This window comes from Paramisgurnus dabryanus, chromosome 9, assembly GCF_030506205.2.
Source record: "Paramisgurnus dabryanus chromosome 9, PD_genome_1.1, whole genome shotgun sequence".
In the NCBI taxonomy this organism is placed as follows: Eukaryota; Metazoa; Chordata; class Actinopteri; order Cypriniformes; family Cobitidae; genus Paramisgurnus; species Paramisgurnus dabryanus.
In genome coordinates, this window is record NC_133345.1 from 38,763,431 (window position 1) to 38,786,296 (window position 22,866).

The 22,866-nt window shown below is 37.8% G+C and overlaps 1 protein-coding gene across 1 annotated transcript; it reads left to right on the forward strand.

Annotated features, from left to right (window-relative positions):
• Positions 1-251: 251 nt before the first annotated feature.
• Positions 252-14,642, forward strand: pex16 (peroxisomal biogenesis factor 16). The gene is made up of 11 exons (XM_065282810.2): positions 252-469; positions 2,070-2,105; positions 2,753-2,829; positions 4,022-4,155; positions 7,905-8,005; positions 8,356-8,433; positions 12,271-12,420; positions 12,679-12,751; positions 12,843-12,962; positions 13,253-13,317; positions 13,423-14,642. Exons 1-11 carry the CDS (start codon positions 343-345, stop codon positions 13,479-13,481), a joined length of 1,020 nt encoding a protein of 339 aa, XP_065138882.1. The 5' UTR covers positions 252-342; the 3' UTR covers positions 13,482-14,642.
• Positions 14,643-22,866: the final 8,224 nt, after the last annotated feature.

Consider the following 22,866-nt stretch of genomic DNA (forward strand, 5'->3'; position numbering starts at 1 on the left):
CCAGGTTAGTATGGAAGCATATATACAGTAAATGTGCATACTCTGTACAGTACACATTTCACACAGCACAATATGGTATACGAATATACTGTAAGTTTCATATTAAATTGTTTAAAAAAAATGACGTTTTGACGTAAATAATATAACGTGATAACAAGGTAATGTGCTGTGTGAACATCACAGTGAAATTCTAAACTGTTACTGTCCCTTTAAATGTAGCGCACGCCGTACCGGAAATGTCGTCACGAGAGAGCGCATTGTGTATGCGGAAGTGTGAGTCTCGCTGCACTGCGTGTGTTTTCTGATGTGTTTTGTGATTGAGAAATAACTGATACGGTTGTGATGACGGCATTGTGTCTGGATAAGCTCAGTCGTCTTTATGAACGCTATCAGGAGTATGTCAAGACAAACCCAGCGGCCACGGCTCAACTGGAGGGCGCAGTGCGCACTCTCAGTTACCTGATCGCAGGTGAGAGACTCACAAAGTGAAAGTAAACAAAGCCTTTCACATTTTATCATAACTGACAATCATACCATAAACATGTTTCTAATTAATGTTATCGTGTATGATGCATTTGTCTGCAGTGTTTGGGTTGAAATTCATATGATGTTTAAGGGAAATTGCATGTTTTAAGAGCTGGAACTGGTCGACATTTCGTTTGGCATCACCTTTGAACTTTTTGCGGTTCGCTTAAATAGTTCATGAAGTCACAAAAACACAATGTTGTATGTAACACTGATGTCAATGCCTGACATGTCATGTAAACTGCCCAGTGTATCTTCACTACAAAAAAAACCTAAAAAGCTTTTAGAGTTTAGTTATTTTTTGTGAAGAAAATAATTTTTGCATTCCAAAACAAAGGAAGTTTTAGTATGTTTTTCAAATAATGATTTGGACCTAATAATGGGGAAAAAACAGATAACTCGATATATCAAGAGTAAACATATCAGGGTGATACATCAAGCAGCTGCATTAGATTTCTTTAGTATGACTTCTACAAAGTTTTGATTCTTTAAACATGCTGAAATGTAACAAATACCCCCCACCCAAATATAAAACACTGTTTAAATAAATTTGGATTTTTTTTCATAATTCCCAATTATAAAATTATGCTTTGTGTATTCAGTAGTTTCATACGTTCTTATTACTCTAAACATGTCCAGTTCCAACTTATTTACAAAGCACATTAGAACAGCAATGTTGACCACATTGCCATAGTATACAATGTAATAAAATAAAAGGCAAGCACTTAATTAAAATTTTAAATAAATTATAATGAAAATGTAGGTGAAGAAAGTAACCCTTAACCTGTAATATTTTTAACAGTAGCGTGTATATTTATTTATTTATTTATGTTTATGCATATAAACTACTCTACATAATCTTAGCTAGCTGTTGCATATTGCAATGCACTTTGTCTACTTTAATAACTTAAATTATGTGAGGTATAAGTCAATTCAATTTTATTTATATAGCGCTTTTCACAATTGGTAATTGTTTCAAAGCAGCTTTACATTAATAGAAGAAGGGGAAAACACAGAAAATCAACAGACAATATAAGTAGCAAAATACAGCGGCTATGAATAAACTTTACAAGCGAGCGTATTAATAATGTAACGTATAAAAGAGGGTGCTAAGTTAAGCCAATTTTGGCTGACTCCCCGGGGTTGAAAAACCCCCAAGGAGAAAAACCTCCTGACATTTTTTTTTTGCCTGGGAGGAACAAAAAGTCCTAGGAGAAAAAAACCCTGGCAGATATAAATATCAACTGTATATATATATTTTTAAGGTATGTAAACAGGTAAGATTAAACTGGTTGCGTCGGTGGTCGTTGGTCAGGCATCGGCCAGTAGATCAGTGGTTAGACCGCTGGTGTGCATTATTTTTAAATAATTCAACGGGCCAGAGTCAATAATTCTGCTTATACCATGGTGGTTATTTTAAAAAACATGACAGGTCAGGTGTGCGTTTATTGAAAAAGAATACATACACATGGAACCTTTCTCAGCCAATCAGAATAAAGCAGTCCTGTGGTATAACATGACATAATTATGTTTTCTTATTACAGGTCGATTCTCAGACTCTCATGTACTGTCTGAGTTGGGTAAGTTGGATTGCTTTTAAAACGTTTTTACATTTCAAAGAAAGAGCCAATCAGTGATTAAATAGGAAATGATAATAAAGAAATGGAAATGTATTGCCTGGATTTGAATTTGAGTCACCACAGTGCAATGCATCCCAGTGCATTTGCCCATAGAGTCATAATTCCTGATATTTTACATAATACTCAAGCTCACATTAGGAATGTGTAATGAGGTGCTTAGTCTAATTTACAGAGACATTTTTAGTTGTTCCAGGAGAATACATTACATTATGATTAAATGCTTCACATAATATTTTTCGTTGTTTAAAGGCGGGTTGCATGATCTCTGTAAGCCAATGTTGACATTTGAAATCACCTAAACAAACACGCCCCTACCCCAGTAAAATCTGAACCTCCTTTTGATAGACCCGTCCCACACATACGCAATCCAAGCAACAATGTCAGTTGGTTGACACACCCCTTACTGCTGATTGGCTACAAGTGTGTTTTGTTAGTCTGTTAGTCTTTCCAAAGTGTTTTTCAAAAATCATGCACCCCGCCTTTAACTGCATCTGCTTACTATTTTGTGTATTGTAATGTTTATTGTGTAACGTGCACAAATTTTGAAATTTTCCTTTGATCTTTGTGTTTCTCCCTTTCATTCATAGTTTACTCCGCATCAAACCTGCTAGTGCTGCTGAATGATGGCATCTTAAGGAAGAATCTGTCTCGGACGTTGCCTGGGGTAATGCATGTAACTGTAAACTATTTATTAATCACATACTGTATCTCTGCCTTATCACTCAGTCCTTTGGTATTAACATCAATTATAGATTTGATAAAAATATTGGTGCAAATTATAATCTGGTCACTTCAACTACTTCACATCTGCTGATATTTCACAATTTAAAAAAAGCATGTGCATATTCATGCTTAAAATTACATAAAGTATGTCTGATGAAGATCTCGTAAGATCACCTGATGAGCAGTTTAAACAGTTACCACAAAAAGGGATTAATTTTCATTCTGCTCAGTGTTTCGTGTTGCAGTGAGATTAAAACTGAGACGTGTATTTGAAAGCATCAGGAAATCTCAGATGGTGACAGGGATGCATTTAAAATGCAAGTAAACACCAGGTGTAAACAGCAACCAGGTGTAATCTGTCTCATCTGACCACTTGTGATTGCTACCCAAGACAGATTTTAATATCCACAGTCTCTGTCACTTTCTCTCATCTGCTTATCCTTAGCTTCCCTTACAAAGCCTGCATAAAGTAGAGAGCATGTGCAGTTGGCATGGTAACCTCCATATAGTTAAAAGTTAAAACGCAGTCTGAATCGGCTTCAAAAGAGCGTGCGCAACTGAACTCAAAGCTGATGCAGGCCTGGCAGGTTCAAAGTTGCAGCTTTTTTTTGACTTCCCAATGTCAAGGACTTCATTTCGCAAGTCATTTGGTTCAAGCCCGTTTCGCTGCTCTACAATAGACTTCATTGTTATCCACCTTTTCACCCTGCTGATGACAGCCCTGTTCAGTCCTCACTAGCTTGTGATCGGGGGCATGGGAAGTACATCTGACCCTTTCAGAAAACCAGACATATTTTTGTGAGCAAGCAAACTCTACAGAGCTGTTGTGCTTGAGAGACGTATTTATCTTTGCGCCTGCCATCGCCAGTGTAAAAAAATAAAACATTTAAAGACCGAGCCACTTTCAGAGCGGCAGTAAACGCCATGTCTCAGCCGCGGGGAAAGGACAAATGGGTTTGCGTTCATAGCCCAGGGCTCTCAAGCCGTGACCTTAATGGATCTCCTCGGAGGCCGCTTGAGTTTATATGGAATCGACGTGTGAATGACCAACTGAATTCAAGCATTCAGCAAAATACCACGCATATGTGTGCTTTTTCCAGAACGATCTCATTTAAATGATGTGTTTTCTGTAGTCTCTTTCCCAACAGAGGCTGCTAACCTGGTTGTCGGTCCTGGAGTATGTGGAGGTTTTTACTGAGATGGCCGCCTCCAAGCTGTGGGGAGAAGCTGGACGTTGGCTTGTCATTGTTCTCATTCAGATTGCTAAGTAAGCGCTTGAGGAGGTGACTTAAAGGGTACCCTGACTATAAACACATGTATGGGTAATAGATTAACAATGGGATTGGTTATATGAATGTAAAAATAAAAATGGTACACTGTAAAAAATCCTTTTCTGCCTTAAAAAAATAAAAAGTCTTTTTAACTTCCTATTATTTATCTTGACTAAAGATGAGTTGTTATAACTTATAAAATATAGTTGAAATAAGTCAACTTCATTTTATAAATTGTAGCAACTCATCTCTTGTTAAGATAAATAATAGTAAGTTAAAATAAAAACTATAAACATGTTAAACTATAGTAGATACCATGAGATATACTATAGTAAACTAGTAATATTTCACCACAACCATTACACATCATCTACCCGTGAAAAATCTATGTGCAAAACATAATTGCGGCCTCCACAGCTTGAAATGAGTATTACATGTTGGGAAGTAATGAAAATCTTTAATGTGTTTCTATTAATGGATTTTAGGAGTAGAAGGCAAATGTAAAGTATTAAAGTCTTCATAGTCGAGGTACCCTTTAAAGGAATAGTTCACTCCAAAGTCTTAATTGTTGTTATTTGTCTTTCCAAACACTGTGAAAGATTACAACTATGAAAGTAGATAAATGTAGTGTGTGGCTGAGTCTTACCAAGCCATGGAGCTGAAAGAAAATTAAAGGAATAGTTCACCCAGATATGAAAATTCTCTCATAATTCCATTCCAGATGTAGGACTTCCTCTCCCTAGTTGAACCCTAGTTATATAAAATGGCGACATTTATTACTAAATAAAATAGTTATCTCATATGGGAATTAAAGTTTAAAGGTCTGAAAGCACATACAACTAACAAAAAATAATACAATTGTCTTTATTAAAATTAAAATATTTCTTCTGAAGCAAAAAGGTGTGTGTGAGAAAAATGATTATTATGTGCGTATTTAGCGTAATTGAAACCAAAGCAAACACACATTAGCGCTAAACGTCTGTGTGAAGTCATTTAAGTCAACACATTTAATATCTGACTTTACACAGACTTTAAACCAAAAAATATGGTGGCACACTGATAACTTCGAATCTAGTTAGACGAGTTGTCATGTGAAATTTTGGAAGCACTTTATTTTACAGTACGTGTACTTACATAGTACACGTAGTTATTACATAGGACCTTCCACCTAAGATATAGCATCATAAACATGTCACTGTGAGGCAAACCCAACCATTGACTATCATACGCATTAACTACTGGGTACATTCACTAGTACACACTTACTGTGTATATACAATTTGTAAGTACAGTAGTGTTTGATATTAGTTATCATGTACACTATAAATACCTGTCATTTACCCTAACTTGCCTGTAAATACTAAATACTTATATTGTACAATTATTTGTAAGTACAGTAATGTTTCTCGTTAGTTACAGTATACCTACATTATAAGTATGTATCTGTTATTACCCAGTACTTATCTATAGTTAAATAATAACTACCAAGTATGTACCACTGGTAAGTACAGTAATGATATCAATTAATTACCATGTACATACCTAAAAGTAAGTACCACACATTTGTCGGTAAGTACAACTTATTTACCATATATGTACAAGGTAAGTACACGTACTGTAAAATAAAGTGCTACCGAAAATTCACTACAACAAGACACAAACTGACACAGATACTTAGTTTGTGTTCAACTGAAGAAAGTCATATACATCTGGGATGGCTTGAATGTGTGAGATTTTTGTTTCGTTTTGTTTTGGGGTGAACTAATTTTCCTAAAAAATAAGCATCTACCTCTCCAATCTATTGTATTGTATATCTTTATTGTGCACCAAGGTGGACATTTTTCTTTGACTCGCCATCACAAGAAAATAAGAAAAACAAAAGGAACTACAAAATAACACATAAAACAAAGACCAATATCCATTAGAATATAACATTATCACATCTCAGATTGCACTTGTTCTGTCAATCGCTTGAGGAATTTAGAAATTTAATAGCATTTGGGATAAAAGACCTCTTAAACACATTTTTATGTGGTAAGGGAACCCTATATCGCCTGCCTGATTTCATTGGCTCGAACTGACCAAAGATGGAATGAAAAGTGTCTGCTAGAATGCCTCTTGCCTTCTTCTCTGTTCTTTCTGCAACAATTTTCCTTGCCATGGACACAACTCTGGAAAGCTTATTTTTCAATTTACAGTCAAATGCTCTTACCAGGCGGTAAAATAAATGGTTAAAACACTCTCAATAATAGATGTATACACAAGTTCTCAAATGTGCTGACTCACACCAAGACCACTAAGCCGTCTGAGAAGAAAAAGTCGCTGTGAACATCTTTTAAAAATGTTCTCCGTATTATCAGTAAAATTCATCTGGGAGTCCAGAATCGATCCAAGATATTTAAAACTTTCCTCAATCTCAACTTCTTGTCCCTTAAAGGTGCTCTCCGTAAGTTGAGAAATTTCTAACCGTTACTGACACCAGTGGCCGTTATAGAAACTGCAGCCAGTCTCATGTTTGTACTCGGTGGGCACACTCGTACGAGCATGACCACAACAACCAGAGTTGCCATAGCAACCACAGACAGCTCATTGAGATTCACCAGCATGTTTACAAATGTAAGAAAAGTTACAGTACTGTAAGGTTATTGTTTGACAGACCATATTTTAGAAGTGCTAAAATTTTGTTGCAGTGCTACTTTATTTTCAACAGAAGTCTACTTCTAAAAGTTTTGTAACACGACACTGTAAAACACACTCCCGACACTCACAATCTTAATGCACTCGTGCTCTGAATAAAGATAATTCATATAAGAAAGTAACTTTTGAAACGGTCCTGTGCTACATGCTATCGTTAGCATTACACCACAAAATAAATGCTATCGTTAGCATTACACCACAAAAACAATAACATAATATATTACAGATGCCCTGTAACTATGTCTTAACGTACCTTTGCAGTAAAAAGGAAACCTGCTCAAGGTCTGTTTTCATACCCAGCGCTGACCGGAGCTCCCTCCAAGAATCAAATGCCAATCCGATGTTTAATCTTGTCTTTTCCCCGACGCCGGTCATGCACTATTTTGGCCGTACTAGATAAGGATTTTTTTTAAACTTACGAGGAGTTTCCATAAGTGTCTGGATTGTGCTGGAAGTTGCTTGCTTCTTTCCGTCTACAGAGTCCATTTGAAACATGCTAGCGATTGCCGCTGTTTACTAATGACTGCCGTACGCGTCTATATGGAACGCCCAGGAAGACGAGCACGCGCATGACGTCACATTTTGAATTTCGCGCCAATTCGGACCCGACTCCTTCAAACAGAAAAGAGCCTACAGGCTGATAGAGACAACCGTGGAGGACACTCAAGGTGTCATTCTTTCTATTACATTATGGTTGCCTTATAAATATACAAATGAAAACTCTATCTTAAAGATTTTTTTAAGTAATAACTTACATTCAGCCCCTTTAAGTGAAATTGGCTCAATTTCCATGTCTAGTTTTTTTTTGCACATGATTATTTCTTTTGTCTTGGCCACATTGATTTCTAATTGATTAAAACAACAGTGGAATCTCTAGCTTTCAGTAACTTTTGAAGAAAGGTGTTTTGTAATGACACTGGTGAATAAATAATGGCAGAGTTTAAATTCTCCCCATTGTTGAGCTGTTACTTTAATATAATCAGATTATCGCCTTCTTTGCTGTGTCCTCCCATTTGTGCCAAATGTATCCAATCTCTTGTGTTCTCAGAGCAATCCTGCGCTGTCTCCTGCTTTTCTGGTACAAATCTGGCATCCAGACATCACCACCTATAACTCCTCTGGACAGGGGTTCACAGCTCTGCAGTGGAGGTGAGAGAGATCACATATGTGGTTCATATCAAAAGAATTGTAGGAATGTTTACCTGTAAATACATAAATTATATTTATCATAGGTTAAAATATATATACAGTATATCCCTCCTTGCACTGTGACTAGATCTTTAAAGAATTCGTATTCCGTATGCAAATGTCATCACGCTCTATGGAAGTGTATGGTGTCATTGTATCAATCAGATCAGATATATGTAGAGCTGAGACAGGACCTGCGGGTTGCTCAAGGGGAGGCTGTCTGTTTATGTCAGTGGTTTCTATAGGATGTAAAGTGTCTGCTAAGTGCCGTTTCCTCTCTGCTACACTCATGCATTGATTTCCTAACACAGAGAAGAATACTGAAGAGGAGGAGGACACTGCATTTGTGGGTCAGCGTTCAGGAAGAGTGATACGACCTCTGGGAAACAGTAAGACCCGGAGATATCCATCACTTCTATATTAAATTTTCTTTGGAAGACATTACCCAGCATCTTAAACTGGGTTCAGCACTCCTTTTTCTTGTGGGTTGGACTGGGGTATGGTGTGCCACTTAAGTTGCCGTTTAGGCAAAGAGATTGTGTTTAACAAATGTAAGGAATAATTGACAATGGGCCATTGAATTATAAGAAAATAATGCACACCCAAGGTGGAAATGCAGGGTTTTACAGTTCGGACGGCCCGCCTAAGCTGGGAAACCCTACCGCCTTAACTAGATCGCCCGCAAGTTTACAAATGGCCACACGGCCGAAATGAGATAAAGCCATGGTCCATCATGTCTGGAGGATAGCCAGTTGATAAAACACGTGTCCTTGAGAACTGTAAGTGGACTTATGTTTTGGGGTTATTTAAACCTGTTATTGTATTCGTCTATAGTTCTTGCAAATTTAAAGTGAGTTAGCTTGTGATTTTGTTGTTTTAGCAACCTGCTAGCTAGGTTTCACGTGCCTGTTGATTAGATATAATTGTTGAGCGCTCTGCTCACGTTATTCATGTGCATTATTTACATGCTACAGTAGTTACACTCCTTTAAGATAATGTAATTAATAGTGGGAAATAATCAGTTTTTACAATCTTTGCGCTATCTGTCATCGTTCGCCAGACGTTCTACATCATCTGCTTTAGTTTGTGTTTATTAACACTTTAGTTTCACTTCATCACACAGCTATTCCCATTTGAGGTATCTGTTAAAAACATTAATTCATTAATAATCTAGTATGTGTTCATTTTCTGTCCGTTTCTTCAAAATTAAGTTTTATTTGAGCGTTTTAAATAAAAATATTTACATTTTCATCATGATGCATAAGCCCCACCCATTTCATTGTCACGCCCCCGGATCCGCCCACGCGCCCAATCCTACCACCTTAACTCTTTCCCCGCCATTGACGAGATATCTCGTCAATTAAGAGAAAACGCTTCCCCCGCCAATGACGAGATTTTCCGGCTTTCCGCAATACTGCTATTATCCACCAGGTGGCGCCCTTCCGCAACTTTTTAAAACCGGAAGTATTGCCCTATGGCAAGCTGCTGCATGTCCGTGTCTGTTTTAAAGATCGCTCTGAATGGGATCTCTATGAAAAGTCCGTCACAAAAATGGAATTATCTCTGCTTTTTGCTCAAAATATGGTGTTTTTGCAAAAACCTACACATATTCAAAAGCTGATTGCAAAAGAACCACTAAAGGTAGGATGAAACGGTTTTTTTTTGTTTGAAAGCAGAGGGTCTGTTCTTTCATTTGGTATATTGTATGTTTATATATTTAAAGAAGAACATTTTCTGGAAGGCATTAAACTTTGGTGAAAATCATGAAAAACGCTGGCGCTGGCTGGCAACTTTTTTTAAAAACGCTGGCGGTGAAAGAGTTAACTAACACATTTTCTGCCGGAAACCCTGAAATGCCTTTACACTGCGGGTGTGCATTACTTTTTAAATTATTCAAACGACCGGAGTCAAATATTTCACACATCTGAATTCTACAACGGCAGCCATTTCCTTGTAAATAGATTTAACACACGCGCTCTTTGGTGACGTGGTTGATTACGTTACTGTTGATCATCTGTCCATCATCGTATAAAGCCCACCCTGACAATTTGATTGGTCCACCAGCTTTGGGTTTCGCGTAGTAGCTCCTCAACGGAGAAACCCCAGACTGATCTTCCCGTCCTCGAAATGTTGTGGGCGGGGCTAAGATCGACTGGCACCTAGGCTACCTCAGGTTAGATTAAACCATTAAAATATGAGGCAAAACACTAAGGTTGTAAGGTAGCCTATTCCTTGGACAAAATAATTTGGCAAGCACACAGGTAATAAAGCATACAGTGACTACAATTTTATCGGTTATTAAAGAGCACCTATTTCATTGCTAAAAACAAGGTTAGTAACAAGGCTATTGTGCTTTGCTGTCGGGCTATCAAAATGCATCCCCGCACTGCCCGTCGGGCTATCTTGACTTATAGGGAGGAAAAATATATTTAAATGCTTATGCATTCTCTCACAGATTTGGATGGGTAATAATGGTGTATGAAATTCAGGCATTGGGTATTTAAATTGCGTTTAAGCGCACGCTCGAGTTTTACTTTCACTTTTGTGATAGCGCAAAGCCGCAGTACAGGAAGCAATCCGTAATGATTTGTCATGGATTTGTTGGGCAAATCCTCCAACTTCGTCCTGTCAGACATTCCTATCCTCACGTAAGAAAATGAAATCTCTCTCAGCAAGCTTTAAAGTGATATAGATTGTACGAGCAGTGAAAAGAGTGACTCTCTTAAAGCGACAGTAGCCCCTATTTTTCTGATTGAAAAAATGATTGGCCAGCTAATCTGTACGTTGTCCAAGAAAAGAGATTTACATTGGAGACGATAACTCGCGTCATTGTTTACTTTGGGATTTGTACCTTTTGCATATCGTTAACATGTACTCATACACACTTACACACCAAAGGAAATGTAAATAATTGTAAATCGGACCATAGGGTCTTTTTAATATTTGTTGATACTCTTTTGTGGTAATATTTTGTATTGATTGTCATGGGCTATGCCTTTATAAACTTGGCACATATGTTATGTGTCATTTTTTTGGCAAGCCTCCTTAAAGGGGACATTTCACCAGACTTTTTTAAAGGGGACAGAGAATGAAAATTTTTTTTACCTTGTCTTTGTTGAATAATGGTATGTATCTACCCACATTCACAAACATACAAAAAGTGCTAAACATGCTAAACATCTCAGTCTCATAGAAATTCCTCTTTTAGAAATGTCAGCCAGAAAACGGCCCAATCTGAAAAACTGATGCTTATGACATCACAGGCATCCAACTGCCCCTCCACTTTAAAATAATTGGCTACATTTTTTGAGTGGCAGCAAAGTCAGCCAATCAGTAATGAGATTGCAAGTTAAGCCAGTAGGGGGAGCCAAATAGGTGCAAAACCACTTGTTTAAAATCCCCCACCCTAATAGAGCTATCTGAGAGAGGTTTTTAAGAAGCTTCTAAGGCATTACAAACCCAAACAAAAACATTTTTGTCTACATGTCACATCACAGAACAAGGATACATACCCCGTTCAATCATTCTATGTCACCTTTAAGATGTCAAATAAATCTTTTGTGTCCCCAGACAAGTATATAAGTGAAGTTCTAGCTCAAAATACCATAAAGATAATTGATTATAACATGTTAAAATGGCCACTATGTAGTTGATAGAAGCACTGGGACCCAATTATAGCATTTAAACATGGAAAAGTCAGATTTTCACGATATGTCCACTTTAAATTCTGAAGCTAAGCTTTCACTAAAGCTAACACACCAATGTGACATGCATACAACATTTGAAATGCATCTTTAGATTTTTAAATAAAGAGCAGATATGACCACATTTGGCCATTACTGTAGCCTACATAGGTCCATAGAAATGACTTCAGTAAAGTTATCACTTATCTGTTTTACGTAAACATCACTTTTTCACACATGTCCCATTATCCCTCAATTGCTGGCAGTTGAATATTTCCCTTTCTTAATATGAAGAGCTCAGATTCAAAAGACGCTAAACGCTCCGTCAAAAATTGATAATTATATTAACCAAATGCTTTCGCTTCAAATCAGTTAATTCTGGGCTCATGCCATTCAGAAATACAGCTTTGTTGGCAGAATCCATTAAGAGTCTGATAAAAAATATTACTTTACAAGAAAACATTTCGGGCGCACATAGAGGGTTTTGCATTTGAGCTCTTCGTGTACATATATGACAAACCGTATGCTTCTGCTTATCCTCAGCATCATCATTACAGTCTCGACTTTGGGGTCTCCCTCAGAAAATGTCAATAAGTAGGAATCAGGAAGAGGAGCTTCACCCAAGCCACACCCCTCTGGGTCTGCAGGAAACCATTGCTGAGTCAATGTACATAGCACGACCCCTCGTTCATCGTATCCTTTGTGCTGTTTCATTTTTTTATGACTTTTACGACTAAAACAGCTTTACAGAGCTCTGTAAAAATCAGTCAGTGGTAAAACATCTACTGTAATATATTTTTTAAGAATTATACTTTTGGCCTGCAAAATTAAATCTTAAATTATAATAGTTACTTCGTCCATGTTTACTCCAGTTTGGGGGTAAATGTATATAATTATATTGCTAACGGTTCTTTGAACATTATGGCGTCCATCATTCTTAACATTTCGAAGTGTCCAGTCTTGGGCTTTTCGGAAAACATTCCTGGAAACCGTGGATCGTCTCTGGTCTCCTAGAGATAACCAGGTAAAGGGCTCATCTTATCTCAGGCTCTCGGTTGCTGTGTTTCATAGCGTGTGAAGATCTGAAGAAGTTTAGACTGCTTCTGTGTTTTAAGTTTCAGTTTACTGAGTGACATGAAGACGATGAACCGCAGGGAGAGAGCTGAGATGAGGAGGCGGGCTTTCCTTCTCCTGTACTACCTGCTTCGCTCCCCTTTCTATGACCGATACTCTGAGTAAGTTTCTTGCGTTTCTTATGTTTGGGAGTCGAGGCTTTGTGTCTGTTCATTACATGAATGCAGTTTTTTTGTGTTATGTGAGGCTTGGTGAGGAGAGGTGTGTTTTAAATCTACATAAGTGATCAAACTTATGATTTTTGCCTGGGAAAATGCCATGTTAAGAAATCTAAATGTGAGGATGGGCTTATTTGTGGTCACAATACCACTCGAGTTTTGCATGAACATGTTTTCTTTTATGTTTTCATCTTGTTCAGTGATCTAATGCACACTTTTGTGTACACACACAGGGCGAAGATCCTGTTACTTCTCCGCTTGCTGGCAGATTATGTTCCTGGAGTTGGTTTGGTTGCACGTAAGTCGTGAATCCATCTCCCGCAGCGGATATAAAATGCCATCACATAAAAAGCTTTTAAGAAGCTAAAAGTTATGTGCTGACTGTATTTTGCTGTCCTCTCAGGTCCACTGATGGACTACTTGCCCATTTGGCAGAAGATCTACTTTTATAACTGGGGCTGACGTCAAAGTAAATCATTTACAGTTCATGATCACAGCCAAACTGTTTGTAAGATGAGTGAAAGACATTGGCTGGTTGCTACAATGACACTGGAGGACTCAAATCACACACGTGTGCCAGGAGATTACCATATTAATTAAGGGACAGATGCAGTGCTGCTGAAGTCTATAAATGCCATTTTTTACTAGCACAACCGTATAATGATTTTCTCTTAGTTTTCACATAGTTTTTTTTATTCATCTGAGCCGTTTTCTGCCATATTTTTGTGCTGATTTAATCTGTAAGCAAATGACTTTTGAGCCCCAGTGCAAACTCTTGTTATCCCATTACATATCCCTCAGTCAACATGAATGCTGTCTTGCTCATTTAGATACTTAGTTTCACTGAACAGAATAATTGACTGGCTGAGATGAAGTCAATTAGACAGCTGTTTACTTCAGTTTTGTTTCTATTCGGTTTCACACAACAGTTGGGATGAAGTTTAAGCTTTTTAGTAAATACTGTAAAAATGAAAAGATTAAGGAACCATTTGGAGAACATTTGGGCACCCTTATTGGTGCTAACTGCATCTGAGTAATCTACTCTCTTAAAAATATATAGGTGCTTGACGATGTCGTAAAAGAGCCATGCTTAATGCTTCTATAAGAACCATTTAATATTTAAAGGAACAGTATGTAAGAAATTTATATTAATTAATCATTAAATGGCCCTAAAATGTCACTAGACATTAAGAATTAATTTTCATTTCAAATACTTATATCACTCACAACAGCGGTCTGGCCAGGATATTGTCATTTAAAAAGTGGAGTTGCAGCCCTCAACTGATGTTTATGTTGTCGTTTGGTATATTGGCCACCAGCTGTGTGATTGCAGTACCAGTTTTAGCCACACGTTTTGTGATTGCAATACCAGTTTTGGCCACAATCCTACATACTGTTCCTTTAAAGAACCTTTCGGTTTCAAAAAACAGGTCTTTAGAAAATTAAAAGGTATGAAAGGTATGACTGAATGGCGTTTGAGAAACCAAAAATGGTTCTTTTATGGCATCGCTGTGAAGAAACTTTTAAAGGAAACCACCACTGTTTTTTAATATTTTACTATGTTCTTACCTCAACTTAGAATAATTAATACATACCTATCTTTTTTTAATGTGTGCACTTAATCTTTGCATAGCACTTCGTGAATGTGTTAGCATTTAGCCTAGCCCCATTCATTCCTTAGGATCCAAACAGGGATGAATTTAGAAGCCACCAAACACTTCCATGTTTTCCCTATTTAAAGACTGATACATGAGTAGTTACACAAGTATGCATGGTGGCACAAAATAAAACGTGGTGATTTTTAACTCTTTCGCCGCCATTGACGAGATAACTCGTCAATTAAGAGAAAACACTTCCCTGCCTGCATGGCTTTCTGCAATACCGCTATTATCCACCAGGTGGCGCACTTCCGCAACTTATACAACCCAGAAGTAGCGCCTCACGTGAAAGAGAAAGAACTCCGTGTATGTTTTAAAGATCGCTCTGCATCTGATCTCTATCAAGTCCTTTACAAAAATGGAATTATCTCTGCTTTTTGCTCAAAAATGGGTGTTTTTGAAGAAACCTACCTATATTTGAGAGGTGATAAAAAGAGAACTAATGAAGGTAGGATGAAACGTTAAATTTTTTTGTTTGAAAGCAGAGGGTCTGTTCTTTCATTTGATATATTGTTTGTTTATATATTTAAAGAAGAACATTTTCTGGAAGGCATTAAACTTGTGAAAATCATGAAAAATGCTGGCGCTGGCTGGCAACTTTTAAAAAAAACGCTGGCGGGGAAAGAGTTCAAATGGATAAAAAATTAGAACTGTATTGTATGGCGGAAGAGCACTTAGTTTGGAGCACTTTAAACTTGGGCGCAGTAATATAACGGAAATATGAGCGAGAGGGGGAGTAGTTACTGTAGGAGTAATGATGTTACTGCGCGTCAAGGTCGAAGTGCTGCAAACTAAGTGCTCTTCCACCATACAATATAGTTCTCATTTTTATCCACTTAAAAAATCACCACGTTTAATTTTGTGCCACCATACTTACTCGTGTAACTACTCATGTAACAGTCTTTAAATAGGGAAAACATGGAAGTGTTTGGTGTCTTCTAAATTCATCCCTGTTTGGATCCTAATGAATGAATAGGGCTAGGCTAAATGTTAACACATTCACAAAGTGCTGTGCAAAGATTAAGTGCACACATTAAAAAAAGATAGGTATGTATTAATTAGTCGAGTTGAGGTAAGAACATAGTAAAAAATTGAAAAACCGGTGGTGTTTTCCTTTAAGCACCTTTATTTCAAGAGTGTGCAGCATTAAACCTAGTAGTATTGTTTTAGTAACAGCTGGATTTTGAGGCACTTGAATTACATATTGACGTGTCTTAACCATAGCATGTTTAAAACGATACCCCAGCCAAATAGTAAAATTACCCCATGATGTATTCACCCTAAAGCAATCCAGGATACGTCTCAGCAAGCAATTTTGGCTCAGACAAGGCTGCATTTGGGCTATTGGTGAAAGTCTAATAGATGTCTAACCATAGCCCAAGAATAGACGATGAGTATACGCTTAGAACATGTAAAAGAAATAACTGTTGACTTTGCTTATATGATGGAATATCGTACATCTCGCACGTAGTTTTGGCAAAACCGGCATGTTACCAAATTCAAGGTTATTTATGGTAGGAGTGGGTACTCATAGCCGGACTATACTGGGTGTATTGTTAGCCGTCTCGGTAATTGCTTGCTGGGATATGTCCATCATCTTTCAGAAGAACATATTTGGAGTTATTTTAGTAAATGTTTTGCTTTTCCAAGCTTATAACGGGAGAAAACACGGATTAGGGAACAACTTCTGTTTATTCAACTTATTCATCCTTTACAGAAGTAATCCACACAGCTCCTGTGGGTTAATAAAAGTGTTTTGCGGGTAATCAATGCATATTAATATTAATGTAAAAAATCCACATTTTAAAGTTTATAAACTATAAAAACTAGCTTCCGGTAACGATGCCATCTTGGACGATTCACAAGAGTAACTGCGTAACATACTCTTGGCAACGAGCGCTCACTACGTTAAAACTCCAAGATGGCAGCATTACTGCAAGTTTATAAAGTTTGAAATATTTTTCTTACACAATTGCATTGATTACCCGCAGAAGACCTTTATTAACCCACTGGAGCCGTGTGGATTACCTCTGTTAAGAATGCATGCAATGAAGCTTGGAAGAACAAGGACATTAAAAATAGCTCAAAATGTGTTCTTCTAAAAGATGATGGACATGTGTATCACAGATTGCTTTAGGATGAGTAAATCATGGGATAATTTTGATATTCGGCTGGAGTATCTCTTTAAGGTACCTTCAAATGGCTTCCTGCAGGTTCACCAGAAGGTTCCTCAAGTGTGGCAATCTAAGAAACCCCAAATAGTGCCTGAAATATATTTTAGCTTTTAACAGTAAATCCACATTTATTATTAAATGACATTATCCCCAAGGGTAAAGGTTCCCCCTTGGTTTACAATGCTCCAGTGAGACTTCTAAGAGTAAACCAGCATTGATGAATGAGGTGTTGTTTTTCACTATGTGAAATAAACTCATTGAAGGCTCTTTGAAAATCCATCAATGTTTTGATTTATAGACCTTACGCAAAGCAACAGAACGCATGATTGTTTTAATATGCCGAACGTGTGAAACAGATAATTGGTTTTGTACATACCTCTATGCGTTTAATAAATCTTTAAATAATATGAGTCGTCGTGTCTTGTTTTTCATCAGAGCAGAATTTATGAGTATACAAGTCTGATCTCGCAGTGCTCACGGTCAGTGTTTGAATTAAACATAATGTAGCTGTGATGTATGTACTGCAGATTCGTGCAACCCCTTCTTATAAAGAAAATACCTGAACAGAAGTATCAGCAATACTGAAGATGATAAACTGCTTTCTGAAGAAAGGGCAAAAATTCCCAATGGATCTTAGGTTAGGAATAGCCATGCTATCCATAATACATCCCCGGTGGGGTCGAAAACAAGATATCTCTACTTCGATAGTGCAGCTAATATTCACTATTCATCTGTTTTCAGCTGTGTATGTTGTGTATTGCGTGATTTACTTCATTCACCAGTGGGTTTGATTGCCTATAAATACACATATAATCTGAAAAGAGTGTACTGGAATTAATATATTAAATTCTTAAGCCTTTTCACCAGCAACAAATTACCTTCTGTGTTGGGAAGGGATCAATATCTGAATCAATTTAAAAACAATTAAACCTTTATAGAGTTTGTTAATCACAGCCAAAATTGATTTCTTGCCTAGATGTATTTGCTTTTGTGGTGTTGCTCATATATAATTCAATGACACGCATGAATACATGTTGAGTAACACACATGCTTTGTCAGGTATTCAATTCTGGGTTATTGTAGATAAATTGCTGAACAGGCCAAAGCAAATTTATGTGCGGCAGTTTATTTTTTCATAAAATATGTTTTATAAAAACATTTATTAATAAGGCAATATTATGTTTGTGTACAGAAGACGTCTGTCCTTAATTCAAGCATTATTAATCTACCATGTATTAAAGATTTTGTAAGTGCGTTTTGAAGTTGGGCTGAGCTAGGAAGAATTTAGAGAGGCATAAATGACACACAACACATGAACAAAGATTCATGAGCCAAGACCCAGGAGAATAGTTGCAGAAAACAACATGAAAAACTCATAAAAATGAGATCAATATAATTTTATTGTGATAAAATTGTCAGTTAATGCTTTATTTCATATGGGCTTTTTGTTTATCTGTGCATTTTTGCGTATTAGAATAATACCCAGATTACATGAAATGCTATAGTATAAAATACTCCTCATATCATGAGGCTTTAGTTGAACCATAGGGTCATTTAAAGCAAACATCATCTTTTGGACACTACTATACATTAACAATTAGTTAAGCATTATGTTATAATATTATGAATAAAGTATAAAGTGCTAAGCTCTGAGTAAAGGTCATGAAATAATTTTAATAAAATATGCCTTTTTTTAAAGTTAGTTATATTTGTGTAAATAAACCTTGGGACATTAAAATCGTTAGGCTAAATGTTTACCTTTATGACTTACCAGAACACTATAAACATATATAATCATATGTAATAATAAGTTTTGCATTTAATGAAAATATTTGCAAGGGCTGTATAAAGCCCTAGGGTGTGATTTGCTTGGGGTGATGTGGGCTTTATCCCCACATCTGCTCTTTATATCCCTGCCTCTGATTAATTATTTTTTATCCCCGGTGCGGACAAAATGTATCCCCCACATAATTAATGGTCATTAAATGGCCTAAAATAAAGATGTTGAAATATGTTGAGTAAAAATGCTGCCACTCACAAACAACATTAAAATCAGGAATGGAGTAATGTCAAGGCTTCCGCTTCTGTGACAATGTTTTTATAATCCATGCCTGGATTTTTCAAAATGTTGGCAAGCACCAGGAGTCGCGTTGACTTTGTATGTAATCTTCTCGCGCAAATTGATAAATTTGCATTTGGTGTACGCCCCATAAGAGCATCCGATTTTTTATGACGAATCTAAGCGGTAACAATCTCGCTTAGAGGGGGTGCATGTAGGACTGGTTACATTTATATAAATATTTTACTTTAACTGTATGTGTGCACATGTGCGTGCGTGTGTGTAAAAAACAAATGCAGCATTTTTGTCAAATTAATGCGTGTTTTTATGTTACTTTAACTTAAAAGTATTGCGTTAAAGAACTGGACATAGTGGGTCTTTGAATTTACACAAAATAAACATGTATATGCAACACAAAATATTTATATTCCTTGTGTGAACATCATTTAATCGAGTAGGATTAAAAAAAATGTGAATGTTGAATGAACACATTATTCTCACGTTGATTAAAACTGATTGAATTGAATACTAAAATCAATCAAATTGAGTTTGCAAACAAAACCGGGCACTCCTGAGCAGAAGGTGGCAGTAAAGCTCAATGAGAGTCATGACAATTGACTAAAAGGAGAATAAATATCCTTTCTTTTGGGCGCCAAAATGAAGATTCAGCACAGCAGCCAGAAGAACTCTCTCAGACGGACACCACATTATTAAAGTAAGTTCAATTATTTATTTATGTTCGCTTTCTAATGGGTGGTACATCTTCAGTAGAAACGTTACTTTTTTTTACAATATGTAGCCATTACATCTACATTACATTACGTCATCTGATTGGTCTGATTTCTCTTTCGCAAGGACTTTTGGGTTGTTAGAGTGCATAAAGCATGCTGCAGTGCCGGCCTCACTGAAGACCGCATCAAGGGTTCAAAGGGGGTGCTGATAAGCACACTTCGGAGCGTAAAAATGACAGATGGGACACCCTGCGGACTCGTAGACTAAGCAAGCACGCCCACTTTAAGGCCACGAGACGGAAAGTCCACATGAAGAGCCCCAATTGGGACAGGGCCTTTGAAGCTTAAAGTAGGCGATGCCTGTCATCGCCATCTTGGCTGCGCGTTACCGCGAATCACTCGCGGAAAACTGAAAATGGTTAAAGAGGTGGGACACGCCCGCCTAGCTAGATTCTAGTGACAGCAGTGGCTGCTTAACCGTCACTCAAGTGGCCACTCCCTTAATTATGCAGAAGTTTAAGGCTTAATATCATTTAAACAAATAATGCACCCCCCTCACAGTTGTCATGAAGGGCAAAATTAGCTATATAGACCAAAAACACTTTTTGTACCAGGCTGTAAACATATTATTTTCTACTGTAAAGTTGGGCATTTTAACATGAATGTCTATGGGAATTGACTCCCTTTTGGAGCCAGCCTCAAGCGGCCAGTCGATGAATTGCAGTGTCACTTCCGTAATGGCTTCATTAGATAAATCAGAAGGTTGCCCCTCGAATAAAATGCTAACCAAAAGTTATTCTGTCCAGAGTAACCCATGTAAATTATTTACCAGATTATATCAATTGACAACATTAATAATGACATTGCGGATTAAACAAACTGTCTGCTTAATCAGATTGCGATTCGCCACGAGCAACACTTGATTCTATTAGAAGAAAAAGCTTTCTTGCGTGACGTCTAAAAAATAGCTTTGAAGTGGCCACACCTTACAGCTGACATTTTCAGAAGAGCACCTAGCGTCCTATGACAGAAATAATACTTATTTCATATTGCTCTGTGTATGTGTGACCTTAATCATTTAACCCTCATAAGACCCTATTTTCCTGTATACGTTAGAGTTCCTTGGGGGTAAAAATGACCCCAGAGATTAAAAGAGTGATTACAAAAAATATATACATTTTTAATGATACAAATAATATATCTTTTTTTTCATTTACTTCCCATCTATACATTAATGCTGTGTTTTGGGAGATATGAAGTACTTTTATACTCGTTTACCACGCAATTCCTCAACTACACCATTAGCTTGCCTGAGAAATATCAACTTTTTATGAAAAAATCACATAAATTATTATCTAAATTTGATTTAAATTGTTTTTAGATATTGATCTAGATGTTGTGTGTTGAATTCAGCCATTTGGTGTTTAGAAAAAAAAAATAGTTTTATGGTTACAGTTTAGGAAATAAATCACTTCGACCAGCAGAGGCCCATAGAGACCCATTCATTTTACTGGATGTGGCCAACTGCTCAACATCAGTACAAAAAACATTTTGCCCACAGTGGGGAGCCCTTGATGCCCCCCTATTGCCTGGTGCCCCAGGGCACTCGTCCAATCCCGTCTATGGATAATCCGGCCCTGATATAAACATTAGAAAGGACATTAAAGATAAATATTATTTCAAATAATAGAATCTTTTGTAGTTTTGATGCATTTTGTCTGTTTTTACAAAATGCCACAGGAATTTGACTGTGTGTGTGTGTGTGTGTGTGTGTGTGTGTGTGTGTGTGTGTGTGTGTGTGTGTGTGTGTGTGTGTGTGTGTGCGTGTGCGTGTGCGTGTGCGTGTGCGTGTGCGTGTGCGTGTGCGTGTGCGTGTGCGTGTGCGTGTGCGTGTGCGTGTGTGTGTGTACACCTGTGTGAGTATTTTACATCTTTGTTTTGCATCTGTGGCTGTTTGACAAATAAAAAGAAAAAAATGTTTTTTTTTTCATTTCCCATTCATTTCAATTGGGGTCATTTTTACCCCCAAAGGGACTAATTAAGTGAATTTTTTTTACGCCTCTTTAGAACGACTGAATCAAGCTCAGTTTTTTATATGAATCTTAACAGATAATCTGGAAAAGTCACAAAATTTTATTCCACTGAGATAAAGGGAACGTCTCGGTTACGTATGTAACCCTCGTTCCCTGAAGGAAGGGAACGGAGACGTCACGTCGTGACCGACGAATTGGGAACCGCTCCGCGGGTGACCTATCTACTTCGAGAACTATAAGAAACGCCAATGAACTTGGCATGCAGGTATTTGCATAATGCCGGCGCCGCCCCGCCAGGTGCGTATATAAGCCGCAGGTGCACAATACCAAATTAGCTATATTATTGCTGAGAAGCCGAGCAGCAGTGCCCGGCCTGAAAACAGCAATGGAACAGCAAACTGTGGCGACGGGACGTGACGTCTCCGTTCCCTTCCTTCAGGGAACGAGGGTTACATACGTAACCGAGACGTTCCCTTTCAGTCGGTCACTACGACGTCACGTCGTGACCGACGAATTGGGAATCCCTACCAAAACGCCACTGCAGCTGAACCCTTCCAGTGTCTGTAAAAGCCCTCCGCCCTCCACGTAAGGGGCGGAACCTAAGGCAAAATGCAGAAGGCCGGTCACTACCTGTTCCTCAACCCACGATAGTGAAGCAGCGAACTGGGGAAGCGTCTAAACTGAGCGGAGCTAGAACACTGCGGAAGCCATCCCCTAAGAAGGTTGAATGGATGACATAAAAATATGAAACAACCGATAGGTTGCTCATAAAAAGTCTCTGAACAAAACATAGTATGCAGAGAGATGCAGAGCAGGCTCTGCTAAGGAAAACGTGGAGGATTAGTACCCCACGGAGTATACACACAAATGAACCCCACGTAGGGGACAAATGTGGACGCCTAGCCTACACAGGTTTACAGAGAATACATCAGTGATAGGTTGACAGCGGATGCTCCGCAACACCAGCTATCAGGGCGGTGGAGGAGAGGCAAAAACAGTTTTTTAGACGTTTTTGCCCCGATGGCCTTCCATATTGGTGCAGATGTGCAGCACCAAAATAGAGGCTCCAAGCCGACACACGAGCCGACCCTCGGCATTCTTAACTAGTTAGTAGAAAGAACCCGAGTGGAAACCGGTTCGACACGAACACTATAGAATCTTGTGAACGTATTAGGTGTCGCCCAGCCTGCAG